This window comes from Hoplias malabaricus, chromosome 6 (assembly GCF_029633855.1).
Source record: "Hoplias malabaricus isolate fHopMal1 chromosome 6, fHopMal1.hap1, whole genome shotgun sequence".
Classification (NCBI taxonomy): domain Eukaryota; kingdom Metazoa; phylum Chordata; class Actinopteri; order Characiformes; family Erythrinidae; genus Hoplias; species Hoplias malabaricus.
Window position 1 is genome coordinate 38,931,355 of NC_089805.1, and position 23,477 is coordinate 38,954,831.

Below are 23,477 nucleotides of genomic sequence, written 5' to 3' on the forward strand. Positions count from 1 at the left end.
TTAGAAATATATACTACACTATTAAAACCTAGATTCAGTAAATTCCTGGCTTGCGTAGTGCATTACATAAGGAGTATGGAGTGATTTAAGATGAAACCTGTATCTCTCATGCTTCGTGGTGTTTTGATGTCTCTCTTAAAAAGGTACTATGGTCCCCTACTGGACTGCTGTAATAATGCAGCTGTTTTCAAACAGAGTGCCAGTCCATCAAACCGCATCACATTCCACTCACACCTGTGAACATTTCGTGCGTAGCCAATCAACCTACCAACATGTGTTTGTGGGTTGTGAGAGGAAACTGATGCACCTGGAGTAAACCCATGTAAACTCAGGGAGAACACACCAGACATTTCACAGACTGAAGAGGGGATTAAACCCATAACCCCATGACCCTGCATCTGTGTGAGGGAAACTACCTGTTGTGCCACTGTGCCGCCACATTGGAACTATCTGTACTATAATATGTAATGATATTTCATGAATATCTCCTAAGAGCAGTGCATTTTAAATAACTGGAATAATTAGGAACCAAAGCCATGTCAGAGTACATGCGCTAATTAACATTACAATGTGACTGCAGCGTTGTTGGTCTTAATATTAAACAAGCCTCTGAAAGCCTTCCCTCTCCTAAACACAGTACTTTGACAGTAGCACACTATGAGCAGCATTACTGACTCCTAATGGCCCTAATGGAGGCAGTGTGTGTGTGGCCCAGATGAAAGCTCTAAAGTGAATGGGCTGGAGCTCAGAAGAGGGGCTGCAGTAAAGCTGGAGCTCTGGCTGCAGCTCTCCTCCTGCGTTTCATCCTGCTGCGCAGACTCTGCCTAAACACTTCACACAGAATAGAGAAGTGCCTGTGTCATTCAATTTGCTTTGGCTACTGGCCACTTTAAACACAGCATAGACACAGGTGGAGTCAAAAACATACTGTCAACCAGCAACCAGGACACAGTGCCTATACCCACTGACCATTTTATTTTTATTTTTTCTGTAACATCGTAAAACTGGCAAAAAAACTTAAACTGCATATTTTAAATGTAAAGAAAGTCAATCAGACTGGTTTCACGTATAAATAAAAAAAAAATCTCTTTTCTTTACAGTGGTGGTGATAAGAACCAGATGTTTGCAATATCTACAAATATCTACATAGCAAATCTATTTACCAATATCTATCAAACCAATCATGGAACGTTATGAGTTTTATTTGCCCTGTTTGATATGACTCAAAAATTCTGACTCAGTGCAGTGCATTCCACATCATTTCACAAATTCCCCCAGGGTCCACACAAATCTATGGTGACAATCTAGGTCCTGGTTCAAAAAGCAGGCTGAGGACCGACCCCGGGACCTGCAGGAATGAAAGGGAGTGGAGAGAGTGAAGAAACAGTGATTTCTCTTCCCTCAACATCCATAAGTGCCATGATCTGAACAAGGCACCTTATCCTCATCATCACTAGTGTGTGTGTGTGTGTGTTCACTGCCATGAATGGGTTAATTCCATTTTGTTGTATTGCTGTCCAATGATGATATAAGCACATTTCAGATTGTTGGAATTTTTTTTTTTTTTTTGAAAATGAATGCAATTCCCCTTTCAGCAGGTAACTGAATCAAAGAGGGTATTAAGCACCAATACTACTTTGTTTGCTTTACAGAAAGTAACCAGAGAAAACCCTGTACTGTTCGTGTTATTGGACTGAAAAAATGAATAAACGCAGAGTAAAGCTGAGTGAGGCAGACAGGAGCAGAGTGAATTTAAGAGTGTCTGAAAAACACCCAGAGGAGATTTCCAAAAGCGGTTTCTTGGTGTGATATTTAGGAATCTCTCCCTCTCTCTCTCCCTCTCTCCCAGCCTGAGAAATAGATGAAAACATCTTTGCAGCAGCGACCCTATCATTGCCCTCTTAACATGCCTGTTAACATGAGAGGCACGGCTGTGTGTGAAAAGGACATTCAGTCTCAAACTGCAGCTACGTTTAATTCCCCCTTGTGCCACAGAGTGTAATGGAAAGTGCAGAGGATACTCGGCACGACTGCTTTAGAAATGTCTGGAGGGAGTTTGGTTACCCAAGCAGTATGTGCACATAACAAAGCAAACTCAAAAAATATACATCTCTTTAATATCTCTGTAGATTCTCCTTAACAATAATGAGACCAGAAGGAAGGTCAAAGGAGACCAGCTGAGTTGTCCTGAGAAAAATCTAAATATAAATAAAACTATTAACTCATTCAAGACCAAGAACTTCCTCAGTTTTGATACTGCAAACATTAGCATTTTTATTTGGATCAGATCTCTCCTTTTTATCTAATGCTACACACCAAACTCCTCACAGACAGTCACCCGGAGGAAACCCACGCAGACACAGGGAAAACACACCACACTCCTCACAGACAGTCACCCGGAGGAAACCCACGCAGACACAGGGAGAACACACCACACTCCTCACAGACAGTCACCCGGAGGAAACCCACGCAGACACAGGGAGAACACACCACACTCCTCACAGACAGTCACCCGGAGGAAACCCACCCAGACACAGGGAGAACACACCAAACTCCTCACAGACAGTCACCCAGAGGAAACCCACGCAGACACGGGGAGAATACACCACACTCCTCACAGACAGTCACCCGGAGGAAACCCACGCAGACACAGGGAGAACACACCACAGTCCTCACAGACAGTCACCCGGAGGAAACCCAAGCAGACACAGGGAGAACACACCACACTCCTCACAGACAGTCACCTGGAGGAAACCCACGCAGACACAGGGAGAACACACCACACTCCTCACAGACAGTCACCCGGAGGAAACCCACGCAGACACAGGGAGAACACACCACACTCCTCACAGACAGTCACCTGGAGGAAACCCACCCAGACACAGGGAGAACACACCAAACTCCTCACAGACAGTCACCCAGAGGAAACCCACGCAGACACAGGGAGAATACACCACACTCCTCACAGACAGTCACCCGGAGGAAACCCACGCAGACACAGGGAGAACACACCACACTCCTCACAGTCATCCAGAGGAAACCCACGCAGACACAGGGAGAACACACCACAGTCCTCACAGACAGTCACCCGGAGGAAACCCACGCAGACACAGGGAGAACACACCACACTCCTCACAGACAGTCACCCAGAGGAAACCCACGCAGACACAGGGAGAACACACCACACTCCTCACAGACAGTCACCCGGAGGAAACCCACGCAGACACAGGGAGAACACACCACACTCCTCACAGACAGTCACCTGGAGGAAACCCACCCAGACACAGGGAGAACACACCAGACTCCTCACAGACAGTCACCCAGAGGAAACCCACGCAGACACAGGGAGAATACACCACACTCCTCACAGACAGTCACCCGGAGGAAACCCACGCAGACACAGGGAGAACACACCACACTCCTCACAGTCATCCGGAGGAAACCCACGCAGACACAGGGAGAACACACCACAGTCCTCACAGACAGTCACCCGGAGGAAACCCACGCAGACACAGGGAGAACACACCACACTCCTCACAGACAGTCACCCAGAGGAAACCCACGCAGACACAGGGAGAACACACCACACTCCTCACAGACAGTCACCCGGAGGAAACCCATGCAGACACAGGGAGAACACACCACACTCCTCACAGACAGTCACCCGGAGGAAACCCACGCAGTCACAGGGAGAACACACCACACTCCTCACAGACAGTCACCCGGAGCAGGACTTGAACTCACAACCTCCAGGTCCCTGGAGCTATGTGAATGCGACACTACCTGCTGCACCACCGCGCCGACCCCAAACTTACAGTAGAAGTATTAAAATTTTTAATATTAACAATCTACGGAGCAGGAATAGAGCGATAACCTCATCTCAGTTTGTACTTTTTAATGTCTGGAGTTCTCTCCGTTGCTGTTTTTTTTTACTGCTGCCAGCAGAGAGAGAAAGTCTACCATACCAGACCCAGACACTTTGTTTTCTAAGCCATTTACTGATACCAGGGCTCTGTAAATACATTTGCCTTTAAGCCTTTGAGTCGTCTATGAGCAACTTCTGTGTAATGAAATGCTTGTGATACAAGGAAAGAAACTGCATTAAGACAACAGCTGATTTCACTAATCATGATTCTGCTGAAACCGAAACTGAAACACTCCCTTTGAGAAACTGAAAGAGACCGCATTCACCTCACAATCAAGCAATAGCTTTCATCAGCAATATCCATCACTTCTGCAGACCAGCTGCTTAGCACTGGTGCTCTGGTAGGGCACAGCACCACAGCTGGAGCAGGTGGGAGGATAAAGAGGAAGTGGGAGGTAGCTTTTCTTTCAGACACATACACACACACACACAAACAAACGCACCATTCTGAGCTTCGCAATCACCCAGGTGCTGGCCTGAAACTGCTCGTTTTGCATTCTAAACTGGGCTCTAAAGGTAGCCACTCCCCACGGCGTCTGCAGCCCTCCCTCTCCCCCCGGCTGTGAGTCAGTGACATGAGCTCTGCCTTAGGCTCCTGTGGAACATAACAGTGCGCCATTAAACCCCTACACAGCCTTCACATTAACAGGTGATATCAGTGGAGGCCACAGCACCAGATGAACATATCTAAAAATAGGCAAGTTCCTACATAATTACAATTAATATACGCAGAGTGAATGAACGTGGGTCTGAATCATACAGGAACTGGAGAACCTTAACCTAACACTAATAAAGAAAAGGTTCCAAAAGTATTTTACTTAAGCAACTCACCAAAGCCCCATCTGCTTCCCATTTATTGGAATGGATTACTCTTGTGTGTGTGTGTGTGTGTGTGTGTGTGTGTGTGTAGTCCAGATTATTTTGTACTGTTGTGCAATGATTATTAAAGCACATTTTACCCTTCACTATGTATACGATGCTGGTAAATGGTAACAGTGTAAAGTAAATATTAGCTATAAAATATTAACATCATTGTATCAAATCTGTACCAATTTTACACATTTAAGAGAAATGACATACTTCCTGTTGGCCCATCAAAGTTCTGTGTAATTGGTCTGAGACCAACTGTTAATTAACCTTCGTAATCTTTAAGTCTATTCTCATGTGTCCAGTTGTTTTGTGGCTTGGCTTTTCCTGGACCACTGAAGAACTTTTAAAGAATTATCCTTTAGTGCTTGTCCTTGAAATGTCCCCACCACCATGTCTCAATACAGGGACTACCATTCAGGTCAAAGTGTTCAATTTTGTCTCATCAGAGCAGAGAATGTTTTCCTCTTGCTCTCAGAGTGCTTTAAGTGCAGTCTGACAAACCCCAGGTGGGATGTCATGTGTCCTTTTCTCTGAAGTGTCTTCTGTCTACCCACTCTGCCACACAATATGATTGATGGAGCACTGCAGAGCTGCAATGCGCTGTCCTTCTGAAAGGATCTTTCACTTCTGCGTGAGATCACTCAAACAGTGTTACAGAGGGTTTGGTTGAGCAGTCAGACCTACAAATGTTCCGGTGCTTCTAAACTTTTCTTGTTTCATAATGAAGTTCTTAGAAGCTTCCAGTGCTTCCAAAGTATTCACGTTACAAAAAAAGTGTTCACATTACATAAAAAAAAAAAAAGGATTCTTCTCCAGCAGTGGCGGATGCTGGTCTTTCAAGGAGGGGAAGCTCAATTTCGGCCTACATCATAAAATGTGTCGGTTTATTTATACGTAAATTCTACCCTCCATTCCTTTTTAAGAAAGTGATCTGTGACCCTGTCGTACCAACAAGGCGTCTTTTCCAGGGACTTGACTAGTGTCCTCTCAATGGTCAGCAGAGCTAGGCTGCTTAAACGACCTTGGCCCATGTGAAGTGTGTCCGCCTGTGAGTGCTTTGTGACGGTGGAGGGGCTCAGCAGCACCCGCTGGACAGAAACTGAGATAGAAGTCAGAAAGAGTGATAGAAGTCAGTCTCCAAACACAAGCAGCTACAAAAACCCCACCAGAAATAGAAGCTCGATTTGTCGCTAGTCGTTTTTAACAAAGAAAATGCCGCTAAGAGGTTTCGGAAAGTCTCCGGTTCAACTCAGAATGAAAATTTAATGCTCCCACGGATCTCTACACCAAAGGATCGCTGATTCGCTCATTTTGCTGTCAATCAAAAAGGGATTCAGCCTCAGACAGATCAGAGGCTGATCGCTGCACTTCGCTGCTTCGCTATTGAACTCTGTGGACGCTCAGCGTCTAAACTGTTTAAAGCACTGTGAGGCTGCGGGAATGATTGAGAGGAAAGCCAGTGATAAGTGTGCTGATTCTGAACAAATGTTGAGCGCGTTGTAGTGCATATTTATTCAATGACATGTACACACAACAGTATATATTTGATCACTTATTTTTTGACAGTTTAGAGGAAGCTGAGCTTCCCTTGCAGTCTTAGAGCAATCGCCTCCGTTCTCTAGATATGACCGCGTAAAGAATTTTGTGACCTGTCATTCACCTTTCTAAGGAAGTGTCATTAAGTGCATTTGTCACACATCTACTAATCAAATGCAAATGAGCTCAATCTCAAAGCAAAAGGACCTAATTCATATGCAAATAAGATGTTTTAAAGTATATTTCAAAGAAATTCCAAAAAACTAACCTGATATTATGGGGATTACTGAGTAGATTGAGTAATCTTAATCTTAATTACTTAATGAATGTATTACATGTGTGTTTGTATAAAGTTGGTTGTTGAGTGTGCAATGCCCTCTGATGGACTGATACCTTGTCCAGAGTGTGTTAATGAATAAATGAATGAATGAATGAACCAAGTAATTTATTTTTTAATTAAGTGTTAGGTGCAGGCACCTTTCTGTTGTCAGACACCCATGGCAACGTCTCTGCTTATCAGCAACGATGTATCTGTTTGACCGCAAGCTGCTCGCCCGAGGTCAGCTGCTCCCTCTTCTTACCCCTCCCTTTTTCTCTCTCTTCTGATCTCTCTCTGCGCAAGGGAGCAGCCCATGGCCTGGTCATGCGAGAACATCCCATCTTTACTAACCTTGCTGCTCTAATACCCTTAGATTAATTCATAGAACATACCTCACCTTTATCAATCCATACCCCTACTCTTTCCCTCCCCATCCTGTAGATTTAGATAGTAGATATAGAACGCATATATACTCTGTGCTTTCTGCAATAAAGTGGAACTCTCTTGATTCACCACCCTGGTGTCAGTGTCAGTTGACTCCCCCGGACTGGTGCGGCTACAGAGGACAGAGGGCTGAGGGTAACTTAGAGGAGATCGAACCTAAAAGCCTTGGTCAGCGTGGACCACTTTTTAACAGCCTGGTGTCTAGAGGGGTATACTGCGCTGGTAAGTGACACCCGAATTAATGTGTCTTCTCTGCTCAGTATCTCCGTGCTTAAAGATTGAAATTAGTCAGGTTACAAGTTTAGGAGCATTTTTTGTCTCTGAAAAGGTGGAAGAAGCCTCATCTATTGCCATGAGCGGAATTTTTGTGTACACAGTGAGTTTTAGAGTGCTTAGCGCTATGTTGATATAGTTTTAGTGCTAAATGTACTTGATACCCTGCCTGAGACTTAACACTGGTTTTTGTTTAGTGGTCAACCCTCCCTGCTCTGTGCTTATTTGAGTGCTCTCTGTAAAATTGTACACTTGTTGGGGTCTGGTGTTATTTATACAAAACCAAAAAAGGGGCAAACCCCAACGAGTTGGAAGTTCCAGTGTGGTTTAAAGGAGAGTTTATGAAAGTGAATTCCTAAGCAATTATAGATTGACTGCTGTGATCAACAATTTACTAAAGGGCAAAGTTCATAAGACTTCAAGACTCCTTAAGCATTTCACAATAACTGACCTATGTAGACATTTATAGAGGCCTATTCCAACAAGCATCAGTTCTGTCAAGACTGACAGAAGTAAAATGATATAACCATGCTTAAATAGTCATTATGACAATTAAGAATTGAAGAAAGTCATAAGGTTACGTGCGTCTTAATTAAAGGCTTATGTCATGGGGTCAGGTAGCTGTAAAATGCTGTCCTGTGTGAGTGTCACCCTGTGTGTGTATGCAGGAGCTTGCCTCTCTTGGCGTGTTTGCTCAGCCGTGGTTTCCATGGCACATTCCAGCGAGCTCTGGAGAGACTGCAGCTGACTGGTTGTCTCCTTCAGCAGAAAACGAGTCACAAACTGCTCGAGGTGTGTGGCCTCTTGGTACTCCTGCACATCAGAGAAGAGGAGTTTATAAAGCATTAGATAGCACAATCTCTCTCTCCCTCTCTCTTTATGTTCCCTCCCTGTATCTCTTCCTCTTTGGGCAGTCTTTCTGTTACTGACGATAACAAGCATCAAGCGGCTTGAGAACAGCTTTGATCACAAATCTTATTAAAGCAGTTATGGCTTATGTCAGAATCATTTGAGGGCAGTGGTTCATCATTATTCCCTGAGAACCAGGTGATGATGAAAAGAAATTAGCCACTTCTTGTGCAAAATCAAGACTTTCCAGATCGCAACAGACCATAAAAATCAGCCTCAATATCTTGCCATAGTCACATGTATTTTGATCCTCTGGTGAAGCTCAGACTGCAAAAACTATGATATTTTAATACATTTCCAAAAAGATACTGATTCTGAATTTAACACGACTACAAGGCCCATGAGCCTACTCATTAAATAAAGGAAGAAACCAACCGTAATGTATCAAGGATCAAATTAGTGAAAGCACCTGGTGCCACATAACTGAGCCCCTTGTGGATGTTTTTTAATCAGCCGTGTGAGTAGAGAAGGATGGTATCTGCTCACTGAGGTCATGCATCAGGACTTTCAATTAAAAAGATGTGCCGGACCAAAACCATGTCAAGTGAAAGTGAACACTTGAACAATAGTGAGCTGACTCTTAATCACGTTTGAATGGAATTCGCCTCACACTCTAAAGCAGTGCTCAAGGCTAAGTGTTATTTGCAGCCTGTGTGATGGTTATTAGAGGCTGGCATGTGTCAGTTCATATAATCACTGTCCTGTTTTGAGCAGCAGCTCAACAAACCAGACAGGACACCTGCAAGAGCTAGAAAAAAATGAAGCATAAGGCCATATACCCAAAGACATTTTTGATTTGATGAAGAAATGCACTTCTGGGGGCTGCGGAGGGGTGTGACTGTCCATGTATTAGCCTTATCATTAGGAAATCACAGATTTGATGACTCCAAGACCTGATGATGACTCCAAGGATCCAAGAGGGAGACTTACTGGTCCCATGTTTCCTAATGGCTAGGTTGAGCCTCTGTCTCTCCCATTAGGTCACATGATGCTGATGAATGCATGTAATAACATTAGCCGATAGCATTCTCCTCCAAGCAAGCTGAGCTGTCCAATTAAATTAAATTAACTGCAGTTTTAATAAAAAGCTGCTTTCTTCACCTCTCTCCATTCAGAGGTGGTAGCATCAGTCCTAGATTGTGGGTAGAACTGTTAGGGGCTACAAAATTGTGTGTGGGGGGGGGGATTACCAGAATTTTAAACATGAAATACCCATTGATGGAATACCAATGGCAAGCGCAGGAGAGTGACTGACAGAGTGATGCTCTGTTATTGATTTAAAAAGTTTGCCAGAGCTTAACTTTTGACAGAATGTTCTCCTGTGTTTGTCTCAGGACACAGTGTGGGGTGCAGCTTCAGTATTTTGATTTTAAAGTAGAGGAAAACTTTAGTCACTGGAGTCAACTCAGATTTAGAGCTTATCTCCAGTTAATTATAGTAGATTAGTGACTTGATTAGTGGCATGATTTTTTATGCACTATCTTTGGCAGTTTGGGCATTTTAATAATTTCCTCAGCTTCATGGATTTCCATTCACAAATACTCAACAAAACAGCAACAAACATTATCCTTCATTCATTCATTATCTGTAAGCGCTTATCCAGTTCAGGGTCGCAGTGGGTCCAGAGCCTACTTGGAATCATTGGGCGCAAGGCAGGAATACACCCTGGAGGGGGCGTCAGTCCTTCACAGGGAAACACACACACACACACACACACACACATTCACTCACACCTATGGACACTTTTGAGTCGCCAATCCACCTACCAACACGTGTTTTTGGACTGCAGGAGGAAACCGGAACACCCGGAGGAAACCCACGCAGACACAGGGAGAACACACCACACTCCTCACAGACAGTCACCCGGAGGAAACCCACGCAGACACAGGGAGAACACACCAAACTCCTCACAGTCACCCGGAGGAAACCCACAGAGACACAGGGAGAACACACCACACTCCTCACAGACAGTCACCCGGAGGAAACCCACGCAGACACAGGGAGAACACACCACACTCCTCACAGACAGTCACCCGGAAGAAACACACGCAGACACAGGGAGAACACACCATACTCCTCACAGTCACCCGGAGGAAACCCACAGAGACACAGGGAGAACACACCAAAATCCTCACAGTCACCCAGAGGAAACCCACAGAGACACAGGGAGAACACACCAGACTCCTCACAGACAGTCACCCGGAGGAAACCCACGCAGACACAGGGAGAACACACCACACTCCTCACAGACAGTCACCCGGAAGAAACACATGCAGACACAGGGAGAACACACCATACTCCTCACAGTCACCCGGAGGAAACCCACACAGACACAGGGAGAACACACCACACTCCTCACAGACAGTCACCCAGAGGAAACCCACGCAAACACAGGGAGAACACACCAAAATCCTCACAGACAGTCACGGAACAGGACTCGAACCCACAACCTCCAGATCCCTGGAGCTGTGTGACTGCAACACTACCTGCTGCACCACCGTGCTGCCCGCAACAAACATTAGTGTATTTTTAATGTCGTTTGAATACATCCTAAGCCTGAATTTTTTGCTCAAACTTTTATGGAGTCATATGTGTCAGCACCCACATAAGTAAATGTATTAATTAGTGCTGTTTAGAAATTTTCTTCAGTGCAAATCTAAAGAAACACTAAGTGTGTATTTGGGTATAGAGAAGATTGCCTTAGTTTGATTTCTTTGGGAAATCCCCTATAAATGGTGTGTCCCCTCCAAGGTGTGTTCCTGCCTTGTGCCCAGTGATTCAGAGTAGGCTCTGGACCCACCATGGCCCTGAACTGGATAAGCGGTTATAGACAATGAATGAATATTCTACTCATTTTCCACAAGTGAGCATACTTCTGGCGTCTTAATGAATCTGTCTGTGACAAGGTTTGATCAAAACAACACAAGGATCAAACACCACAGCAGCGTTCTTCCCCTGTCTAAACAGCCTTGTTCAGAACAAAGGATTTCAGTGCTTATTCCTTTAAGTGAGCATGAGAGCCCAGGAGTGAGGGGTGAGAAGCAGCAGCTCTGGTTTCTAGCTATTTTCACTTCTCTGTCTTCTTTCTTTGTTTGTGTTTACACCATGGTTAATCAGCACTCTTATTTCTCCATGCTCGTCGTGTCTGTTAAATACTGATTACCCTGTGTTTATGTCAGAGTGCAAAGACACTGTGATTGGAGAGATTCAGATGAGGGAGAGGTCCAATTTTAAAGCCTCAACACTCTGCTCTTGCTTCACAGTTTGTGGCTTGGTAAATGAATCTGCAAATGCACTGAAAAAGTGATCTTTGCCTTATATGGCCCTTTCTGCCCTCACATTTCAGCAGGATTGTATCTAGTATTGTGGCCCTCTCACACATCTGGAGTGCAGAAATCAAAGCAGATTGAGCAGCGCTGGTAGAAAGAGAGATGACCTTTAAAAACTCAGTGAGTCACAACAGCTCAGACCTCCATCACCTGCAGCCATTTTAACCAACACAAAACATGCCATCTCTGCCACGGTCCTGTTTTAAACATTTAAACAAAGCAGTTCCACAGAAAAAGCACAACATGGAACATGCATAGCACTGAACTGTGAAATGTAGAATATGTTGGTGTCAAGTAAAAAGGAACTCAGAAGTACAAGTACAGCCAGTAATTACAACAGTAATCCAGTGGTCCTTATTTATCTAGCAGCGAATCTAATGCATATGTTTTAACTACAAAGAACTACACCTTTATGCCAAAAAGAGTCCTTGGGCAACCCTCCTAATGTAATGTGCTTAGTTTTGTGTTCTGTTTTTGTTCCTTGTTTGTGCTCCCCTAGTCATGTGACTGTTTCCCCCTGTCTTGTGTCTGCTTCCTGCTTGTTCCCTGGTCATGTGATACCCTTACCTCGTGTTTCTAGTGTCATGTGTGTTAATTAGTAACCAGGTGTTTCTGGTTGGTGTTGTCTTTATATAGTCCTTGTCAGAGTTTCTTGTTTGTGGGTCATTGTATGTATGTTTAGTTGAAGTCTCTGGGCCTTAGCAGTGCTCTGTGTTGATCCCCTTAGTTCTGTTTAGTCCTTGTTTAATGTTTCGATTCCTTATTTAGTGTTAAGCCTTGTTTAATGCTTAGCCGTGTTTAGTGTTTAGCTTTTAGTGTTTAGCTTTGTTCAATGGTTAGTGTTTAGCTTTGTTTAATGCTTAGCGGTGTTTAGCTTTGTTTAATGCTTAGCAGTGTTTAGCTTTGTTTAGTGTTTAGTAATGTATAGTGTTTAGCCCTTGTGTTTAGTGTCCCTCTGTCTAGTTTCCTTTTAAGTTAATGTAATAAAACCTCCTGCAGATACCTCCATCCCTTGAACACTCCTATATGCACCCCCCACCATTACATGTGAACAAGAGCATTACACATAAACATGTAAATGTTTTAAATATTTGATTTGTTCTCCACAGTTTTGTGGTTCATAAACTTGTTCAACACCACATCTATACATGAAGCTTTCTAACACAAGAACTCAACACACTGGGAGGAGAATGAGTGATGTGGTGATGGAGGAAGAGGGAAGAGAATCCTACCCACCCAGAGAGAACAGGACCATTATAATCTATTGGACTCCAATCCAAAATGACTGTGGGATCTCCAGGGATCAAACTCACAAGCATATGGCCAATGACTTGATGGTGGTTCCAAATGAGAAACAAATAAAGTAGCTTAATGATGTGTGCATATATAAAAGGCTATTTCCTATTAATATTAAAACGTATTAATTAATGGCTACTGATATCAGAAATACCCTATCAGTATTTTCCTATTCAATGAATGTGGACCATAACCACCTTTGGGAATGACATTGTAAAGCAGACACAGTATTTACTGCTCAGATCACTGTGACAAGGTGATGACACCACAGGTTTTACTGCATGGTCATTCACTAGTAAAGGTGTCAAATAAACTAGTTCCCATCAGATGCCCTATTAAATTTTAGATGGATAATGTCCTTACATGTATGCTTAAAAAGCACTTTTGTAAGGCTATTATTGTCACTCCAAACTAAAATCTCTTCATCACCACTGCTCTCTGATACATTTCTTGAAAAACGCATTATAAAATACACATTCTCAGCAGCTGGCTCTCCTACACAGGCACAACAACGTCAACAACATATTTCAATGATTTCCCAAACATCTTATGACTAACGGCAGGTAAGCGTAACCCTGACACTCTCAAAAAAAAAAGATAAAAATAACTACCACACATTATTTCTTTATATTTTTCTCCCCGCAATCAGCTCAATATTAGATTTGACAAATTTGATAGCCACTAAAAATGTAATAACTCATCACAAAGCCCGTATGACAGGGGAAAATGGCTTTGCTGCTTAGAGGTTCATCTTTGAAAGAACCACCGTCAATATTGCTAGTCCCCATGCCTCTCTACATCTCGTCTGTGATTGAATAGTAGATATTACGATCGTCTTTTGTCACTCTGCTCACTGCCCTTTTTAGTGTTCAGCAGATGTTTCTCTGCTTTAGCGTCTGAGCTGGATTTTTCACAACATGCCCTCAAAATGTCACACTTCTGCCGAAAATATGTAAGACAACGTGCAAACACAGTCTTAAAATACTATTCTAATCTCCCATTTCCGTCCCTTTAACACTGAAGCAGAGAAACAGTTATTTCTGCCCTTTAATCTTCATATCTGCTTTAATAATGTGAATTCTCATTCACTGTGATATTTAAAAAACTAAACCTAACATAGAAGAACGTATCTAGACTTCTTCTGTCATTATAAGAATACACATACAAATAGGATTACTTTACTTCTCTCTTCAGTCTGTTTTACTGCTTCTCTCATAGAACCAATCGTTAATAAGACCACGTTATATTCGTTCTAAATTTGGACAGTTACACAACATTTTTAACAGTGTAACAATAATAAAAACATCCTTTTCGTGTGTGACAGATAAAATGATCCAATTCCATGCTCCAGTCCATTTTACTAGTACTGATATTGCCAAAGTCATTAAATCAATAACACAGAGTTTCCACTACTTTTGGTTTCACTAAAACATTTAGCATCATTCTGTTCATTTCACACAACAGTTTGTCCAAGTGGTACAATCTCATTGGGTGAAAGAGATTCTGTTCAAGCTATTTCTGACAACAGTTATACACTGTGTTAAAACTACTCAGATTGCGTTCTGGTCCATGCATGTGTTACTGAAAGAGATCCGCGTGCGTAAATAGAGCTTTAGCTGTATTCATTCATTATCTGTAACCGCTTATCCAGTTCAGGGTCGCTGTGGGTCCAGAGCCTACCTGGAATCATTGGGCGCAAGGCGGGAACACACCCTGGAGGGGGCGCCAGTCCTTCACAGGGCAACACACACACTCACACACTTTTTGAGTCACCAATCCACCTACCAACATGTGTTTTTGGACTGTGGGAGGAAACCGGAGCACCTGGAGGAAACCCACACGGACACAGGGAGAACACACCAATTCCTCACAGACAGTCACCCGGAGCGGGAATCGAACCCACAACCTCCAGGTCCCTGGAGGTGTGTGACTGCGACACTACCTGCTGCACCACCGTGCCGCCAGCTTTATATTCAGATGAAGTTAATATTTAATAGAGGAGTGCACACATACATTCTGCTGTGGAAACGTTAATGATTGGTTTTGTTAATCAATATGGTTTGCTTGTTTAAAAGGGATTAGTTGTTAAGGCTGTTAGAACATGTTCTTTCATCTCACAATAATGTGACAGCAACAGTAAGGCATCATCTTCTTAGAGCAGCCAGGACTGCTTTCTTGTGTAGGTATTAAAGACTTAAGAGTTACGTTTTTCAAGAGAAAGTCAAACACTGTTAAGCACACTGTGGTTCTAATTTAAAAGCCACTGCCCTTTCACACTTCAAAATGTCTACATGACATGCATTAAGTGGCATCTCAGCAGAGCCAACAGTCAGTGCCTCAGCATTTTGTTATCAGAGGAAAGCAGTAACCTGCCTGAGCTAAGTGTCTCTGTGGGGTCTGAAGCATATATTTGGTACCTGGGCGCTCCAGTAACAATCAGTCTGGCCTTTCATTTTCAGCCGTGGGAGATAAGAGCTTTTTCTCAGATCTGACACTGAGTAATGAGCATGCATATATCAGCATGACTGAGAATAATAAGCATAATAACAGCAAGGCAAGATCAAAGCTAAAAGATCACTTCATAGATAGCAGAAGTAGTCTTCTTTTAGGAGTGACAGAAGGTTGGCTGATCTTTTGAACTGTCGTGTTAACACAGACATGTCATTAGGTGTACTATGATGCTGTCTTTTCTGCTGCTATAAAACTGTGTTACAGTTTCCATTCTTCAAATTATGGCAGATCCATATTTAGCTGAATCTGAATCATTGGACTACACACTGCGTCCAGTTACTGCCACAATTTTCTGGTAAGCTGCACTGTATAATAACGGTAATGAAAACCCTCATCAAAACAGATCCTCAGTCTCAGACATGGAATGAATATCAGAAATTATTTCCAGCATAATTTAGTTTGTGAAATAAATTCTAAATCAGTAGGAAATACATTGCCTGCAGGTATAATTTCAAATTAACTGCTAATTGATCTGAAAACAGCTGTACAAATGCAAAATATTAATTTGAAGGAGCAGTGTGACATTTGTACCACCAAAACAGCCACAAATTATGTTTATGAATGTAAGGATTTATTATTTTTATGTGTTTCTATAACCCCTGAGATGAAGCATCAGATAGCTTCATTGTCTCTGAATGAACAAGTTTTTGCTGTTTCTCTCAAGTCGTGTCAGAAATATCATATTTAGGAGATGATGCACATGAAGTCCACCACAATATCATATTTAATGGGAAGGAGATTTTCAATGAGCCCTGATTTTTGAGTTGGTGACATGTCAATAACAAAATTCCATAGCAGCTGGCGGTATGGATGCTGCTCCTATAGTAAAGAAGAGGGTTGCATTGACAATCCAACACAATGGGCAGCACTTTGAACACATTTTATAAGTGGTCAGAAACTTGTAAATAAAAAAAGCACCATTGCTTTTCTTGTGAAATTCCCAGTAAGTTTGATGTGTCACATGACCCTCTTCCCATTGAAAAAGGGAAGTTAGATCTAAAATAGCCCACTTCAAAAAGGCCGCCATGGTCACCACCCATCTTGAAAAGTTTCCCCCCTCCCATATACTAATGTGCCACAAACAGAAAGTTAATATCACCAACTATTCCCATTTTATTAAGGTGTATCATATAAATGGCCCACCCTGTATATATTTTGTGCATAACTTGCATTTACAATAATTAGAAACAGTAACAAATCTACTAAAACAATCTGATTTACAGCTATTGATTATTAGAGACACGTTTGTGTTGTTCATGTTTATTTATCCATCAGTTTTAATACATTCAGTTTATTAAGAAGCTGCATCACATACATTTCTGGCTCTTACCATATGCTTTGTTTGCTTCTCTGTATGTTTTTTGCTCATATTTTAGTGTTTAGGTGTTATATCAGCCTTATGGATACTCTGCCCTGTATCTGGATTAGGCTTTGAAAGTCCATCTCAACCCCAACAAAACCAACTTGAGTTTTCTCATGGTGTCCATTTTCCACTGACCAAAACCACTTGAAGGTATACCGTGTCATATTTATGATCTCCAAACTCATATGCGGGAATAATAAAATAATACTGTTTTATTCTAGAAAACAAGACACAAATTGAACACATGGACACAAATTGCACGGAAAATTAATGACATGTTCCCTTTAAAAAATACCAGAAATTCAGTTATGAATATCAGCATCGCAGTCTGTGGCTGTGAAAAGCAGGTGTGGGGTTTTATAGGCTGGAGCTGGGGTGATTCATAGAGAAAGGCAGTAATATCAAATGTTAAATTACACATCTACCACTGTGTGCAAGATTCAGAGGGCATGCTGGCTGAGGCCGTAAATTGCAGGTAGTCCTAACAAAAACAGGCAAAGAATATCTATGATTTCCTACAGCTAACAAAATCAATACCTGTCATTTCTGTTTCTTGAAAGGTGAAACAAGATGTAAAAAAAAAAAAAACAAGCAAGTATCCATGTACTTTATTATTATACTTATTATACATTTTACTTACATAACCAGCCATATGAAAACTGTTCATTTCAAATTCATCAATATTTGGACTGTCAAACAGAACAAAATATTTACATACACTGTATGTCCACAAGTTTGCATACACAGTGAGTTAAGCTCATTTTGGTTGGTGAGATTAACTTCCTGTTTGTGGCTCATTAGTACACGGGAGGGGGGGGGAACTTTTCAAGATGGGTGGTGACCATGGCGGCCATTTTGGATCCAACTTTTGGTTTTTCAATGGAAAGAGGGTCATGTGACACATCAAACTTATTGGGAATTTCACAAGAAAAAACAATGGTTTTAAAGTAACTTTATGATGACTTTACATGATGATGTGTTTTCCTCTTTAAGCACTGAAGCTGGCACGTCCCCTGAGTTTTTCCAGCAAGATGGTGCACCACCACATTATGGGTGTCAAGTCCAAGCATTCCTAGATGAACAGTTTCAGAACTTATTCCCAATAAGTTTGATGTGTCACATGACCCTCTTCCCATTGAAAAAACAAAAGTTGGATCCAAAATGGCCAACTTCAAAATGGCCACCATGGTCACCACCCATCTTGAAAAGTTTTCCCCCTCCCATATACTAATGTGCCACAAACAGGTTAATATCACCAACCATTCTCATTTTATTAAGGTGTATCCATATAAATGGCCCACCCTGTATGTATATATATACATATATATACATTCCCATTTTATTAAAGTGTATCCATATAAATGGCCCACACTGTATATATATATATAGCCCCCTCCAGTACTGGCCTTATATAACCCCCTCCAGTACTGGCCTTATATAGCCCCCTCCAGTACATTTGGCCATATAGTGTTTTTTTGAGTGTTGAGCCTATGGCACTTTAGTTGTATTCACAATTACAAGAAGATCCTTACGTTTATTTGGGCACAGAACAATCAGGAATTTAGGATATGTTGAAGTCTTAGAAGTCTTAGAGAAGCTATATGGCTGTGAAATCATAGACAATTTCTAAAGCACTGGGACAATACGTTCACAAGAGATTTGACAGTAAAATTATAAAGGCTCTGTCAGAAAACACAAACCTCTCATCAGTATTAAGCGTCTAAAAGCACAAACAAGAGCATGGAACAAAGCCAAGTTATATGGACAGGCATGATGAAGTTACGCCTCCATCAGCATGAAGGAAACACTGAAGTTTGGGGAAACACCAAACTTCAGACAATGCAAAGTACAACAACCCATTTGAGAACTACGGTGGAATTTGTCCTACTGAGTGCACAACAAATGAAAGTGCTATTTTCAGGAAGTGGCTTTATGTATGCATTTAATCCTCAGAACAAACAAGAGGCAACAAAAAAGGTGTGTTTCAGGTATAACCCTGCTGGTAACCACTGTATGTGGCTAAATACACACCTAACAACCAACATAAAAGTTCCTGTGAAAGTGTGCTACAACTCAGAAAACCAACAGGAAATGCACTCACCTTTTTGGTTTTGTCCATAGCTTTTAATATAGAGACATTTAAGTCTTCCAAAGCAGCAAGAACATTTTCATATTCTCCAAGATGTTGTGAGAAGTATTCTAAGAAGGATAAAGAACAGCCACAAAAACAACATAAGGACGGGATTAAATTTTTAGCAACTTGCAATTTCAGTCATGTCAAATTGAAAGACTAATGCAATGTTTGGTGTCTTGCCCAAGGACTCTTATTAGTATAGCGTGGTGGTCCTGTCTAAGCACAGAACTAAATCCCAGGGTGCTGTGTTTATGGCAGTAATCCAGTAGACTATAACACTAACACGTGTGAAATACAAACTAAGTGTTCAAAGGGTTTACAATCATGATTTAATTAAGTTCAGCGTCCATGCGGTCAAATAATACATGTTTTTTTTAGTACCGAGGCAATAAAAATGTCCTTACCACACAGCTCATCTGTGTCCACATTGCTGGAAAAGAGAACCACATATAGTTATTTCAGTAAATATAATAAATGATTTTAGGACCTAATGAAACATTTCATTTCATTCAACATTTCTATACTGTAAATGGTTAAATAATTAAAGGGGAATAAATGTAAATCTAGGGTACAAGCTCCTGTCTGTAGCAAAGCATGTAGCACTTCAAAAGTCTTAGAAACAATACAGCGTGGGATGTCTTCTGTCAAATAATGACATGATGTAAAGGGAATTTGTTGCTCCATTACAGTTGCTTCCTGTCCATTATAGCTTCATACTAAAGCTCTTGACAGTCTTCCTCTACTTTTATTAATCTACTCAATGCATATGCAGCCCCTACATATTTGAGATTGCATGATCTGCATGATGGGTTTTGTTCCTCCAACTCCCCTACCGAGATAAGGCATGCATTCATTATGTCATAGTATATAACCCTTATACATATATATATATATATACCCGTTTAACCTTTTCAACTGAAAACATGGTGCATAGCTGGAGTTGAATTATTATATTATTGTGTTATGTTAATTTTCCCCTCCCAGTGGTGTATAGTGACATACCCCAAAGCCAGAAGATGCTTTAGTAGTTAAGAAATTTCACTGAGGAAACAAGAGTTTTGTCTTTAACTGATATTATATAAAGATTTATAAAGTAACAGGTGAACAATTCTAATTTAATTTCTGGGTAATTTTAATAGCGCTATGATAATAACGCACATGCTACCTTATTCTTCGGCAAGTTTAGCTTTGATTTCAACCTAGCAGCTTGTTTTACACCTGTTTTTGGAGGTACATTTAACTTGTCACCTATCCAGCTTTGAGAGTTTTGTTTCTTATGGTTCACTGATCCATCCCTGTATCTGTCTTATCATCTGCTGTTTTGTCCCGGATATGGATGGGTTACAGTCGTTGTAATCCTCCTCTCAACACTGAGAACTGTCAGATCTGTGATGTCTGACAGAGATCTAGTGGCAATGTCTATGTTCACTGCCACCCTGAAGGCAGCTCATGCTCAAGTCATAGAGAAACAGGGATGTGATGAGAAACAGACAGCTGGCTGATGGTTGACTCGACCTAACAACAGGAGGCACAGCCTTCAATTAACATACTGATCGAACCAAAAAACCTCAGATGCCACCTGGGGTCATTCACCGGAAAGCTAGATATCACCTAATTTTCCAGTAAATCAAAGAAGAAAAGCCTCACAACGACACAGTGAACAGTGACAATATCAGCAGAGTCAAGATTTGGAAACGGAGACCAAGGAAATGGAGGTTCAAACACAGGGAAGACACTAAACACGAGAGAAGAGACATTCACAATGAGGGATAAGACAGAGCTAAACACACTGAAAATTTTACTTGCAACACAAGGATCTGCACCTGTGAGTTATCACTGTCATGTGACCGGCTCACAGGTGCAGATCCTTGTGTTGCAGGTTATATTTTCAGTGTGCAGGGCAAGGCCAATGTAACGCAAGCACACAGGACTGGGGTAAAAACTAAGCAAAACACAGAACAAATCCTAAACAAATACAGATCTGATAAGCAGGATGACATATTACAGCTGTTTATAGAGCTAAATGAAATGTTCTGAATAGTAATTCATGATAACACAGTCTGGAGAGGGTCTGATTTAGATTTCATTGACATATACGACATTAGACATAGACATAAGATTTTCTTCATTACTTCAATAACAGAAAAAAATTACACAATTTTATATTGATACAGGACCATGTTTTCTCACTACACAAGATTTCTCTTGATGATCCATGATGGACAGATGGATATAACAACAATTATCAACAACCAAAGACAATGTTGCCGACTTTTTTTAGCATTATTACAGCTTGACTACTGTGTGATCAAACCGTACAAAAACAATCCTAATGTCTAAGTGTCAAGAGTTATTTACACACACCGAACCTCAGGCTTTCAGGCCTAGACACTGGATGCTTTTTTGCATTCTCACAATCTGTGTGATCCCTAACACATTCTTTGATGTTGACAGGTATCTAATAAGCACCCACGTAGCAATGAATGTTTGGTCCAAATACAACCCACATCTGTAGGTCTATCATGGGTCACATTTGACTTTAAAAGACAGTGCTGACTCAGGATGAGTCCGGCTGCTTCCGTTCAGCCACATGTCCACTTTAAAGGGCCAGATGTCAGGTGTGTTGTGGACCAAATTTGGCCAATACAACATATGCCATAACTAGGGTGACTAGACGTCCTCTTTTACCCGGACATGTCCTCTTTTTTAGACTTAAAAAAATGTCCGGGATGGAATTTCACAAACGTCCGGGATTTTGTTTTTCTAGCGCTTACATAGAACTTCGAGAAGCGTTTCGCGAGTCCCGCCCTCCTCTACTCTGTTTGGTTCGCTTGAGTGAGAAGAGGGCATGGTGAAGTAGCCTAAAATCTTCTGATTGGACGGTCTGACTGTAGAGCTACCGTTATTGGTCGATAACCTTCTCTGTAAACATTTAATTGGTCAGTCTGCACGTCAGTAGTTGGTACTGATAGTTGGTCCACATCCGGCCCATGCAACACTTACTAGTGTTGTAACTGAGTTGTAAGCACTAAAAGAAGCATAGATTAAGCTCAAATATGTCTGCTATCTGGGCAGCCTCTTTGTTTCTTTTAAATTCCTGTCACAGCCCCATAGACCTACGTAGCTGAGTTGTATTCTCACAGTGAATAAATGAACAGTAACATTTCGGGTTTATGAGGTCTGTCTCTGGACTAGATCTAGTAGGCTCAGGACACACCGTGACCCTGAACTGGATAAGCGGTTACAGGCAATGAATGAATGAATGAATGAGTCCCTATGTAGTGCATTTTTAACTTCTCATGGTTTAAAATACCTAAAACAAATATTCTTTGGCCTGTCTTTGTTTCAGTCCGCTGCAGCCAAATACTGGACCACACTGCAAAAACTATTAAGATTAATATTAAAGGTTAATTTATTTATTTTTTCTTTACGGCATCATTTCTCAGCTTCTCCAGCTAAAAACATGCTTTGTATAAACTTGTAGGCCTGTATGAGTCGACAAAAGAGCAGTCACCTCCGTTAAACTGCACTTATTATTATTATCATTATTATTATTTCTCGCAGACCCTCCTCTTTAATTTCAGGCTGTTATCACACCATAAAAGATTTTCCCCACCATTCAATGTATTAAAAAAGTAAACAGATGTCTCATTCCCATCAATCACTCCCACAGAGGGCCTGCAAATCAGCCGGTGGACCTGCTGCTATGGAAACCAAGATTTCTTAAGTGATGAAGAATTCAGACATGTAAGGATCACAAATTTTCACCTTATCACACTGTGAGCGCTCTCTGTGACTCAGACGAGAGGAGAATAAGCTGACCCCAAACATGAGAAGAATTGAATGAGTACAATACGGGTCAACGTTTTTTTAAATAAAAATGCGTGAATCTGTCTTTATATTAATTCTGTGGTGCACCTTGAATAGCCGTCTGTGAGCGATAAATAACCTTAACACCTTCGCATTTCTATTTTGCATCAATGTTAAATTTTTTTTGGTAAAGATGGCACAAAAGAAAAGAAATTATATATTTATCTTTCTCTCTTTGTTAACCCTAACAACCCAAGAGTCTTGAGTCTGAGAATTTGGACAGATATTTTAATTTAATTTTGTTTAAAGGACTTAAACCACGTGTGTTCATGTTATGTGTTCTACTCTGTTTTCTATCACTGTTTAAAAGATGCACAAAGCTTACTTTGTTTGCTGCACTGTGACTGTTTTTCCAGAGTGAGGGTCCAACCTCATTCATTGTGCAGTTCAGTTTGATAACAGCCTTCCATCCATTATTCAGCAATTATTTTGGAACAAATTTCATCTTACTATTTCTCAGGGTCCTTGTCTATTAAGCAGTTAACTAAGATTAAGATGAATGTAGCTCACCAGAAATGGAGGTACATACATCCTGTCTATTATAATTAGAAGACACACTTATGTCAGGATAAGTTTAGGGTATCTCATAAAATAATCCTCTTCACCTGGCACACAACACACCCAGTGTTCTATTGCTCCCGGTTACAGGACTGTTGTAGAAGCAGGAGCTAGGAACATACAAGATTCAGTAGCCTTCA

The 23,477-nt window shown here is 41.4% G+C and overlaps 1 protein-coding gene across 2 annotated transcripts in view; it reads right to left on the reverse strand.

Moving 5' to 3' along the window:
- necab1 (N-terminal EF-hand calcium binding protein 1) overlaps nucleotides 1–23,477 on the reverse strand; it is a 52,243-nt gene that overhangs the window by 22,059 nt on the left and 6,707 nt on the right. For both annotated transcript variants that reach the window (XM_066674919.1, XM_066674918.1), the window contains exons 4-6: nucleotides 19,314–19,339; nucleotides 18,877–18,974; nucleotides 8,044–8,180 (exon numbers count right to left, since the gene is read on the reverse strand). In XM_066674919.1, the coding sequence (XP_066531016.1) occupies nucleotides 8,044–8,180; nucleotides 18,877–18,974; nucleotides 19,314–19,339 (261 nt within the window). The remainder of the gene's footprint in view (nucleotides 1–8,043; nucleotides 8,181–18,876; nucleotides 18,975–19,313; nucleotides 19,340–23,477) is intronic.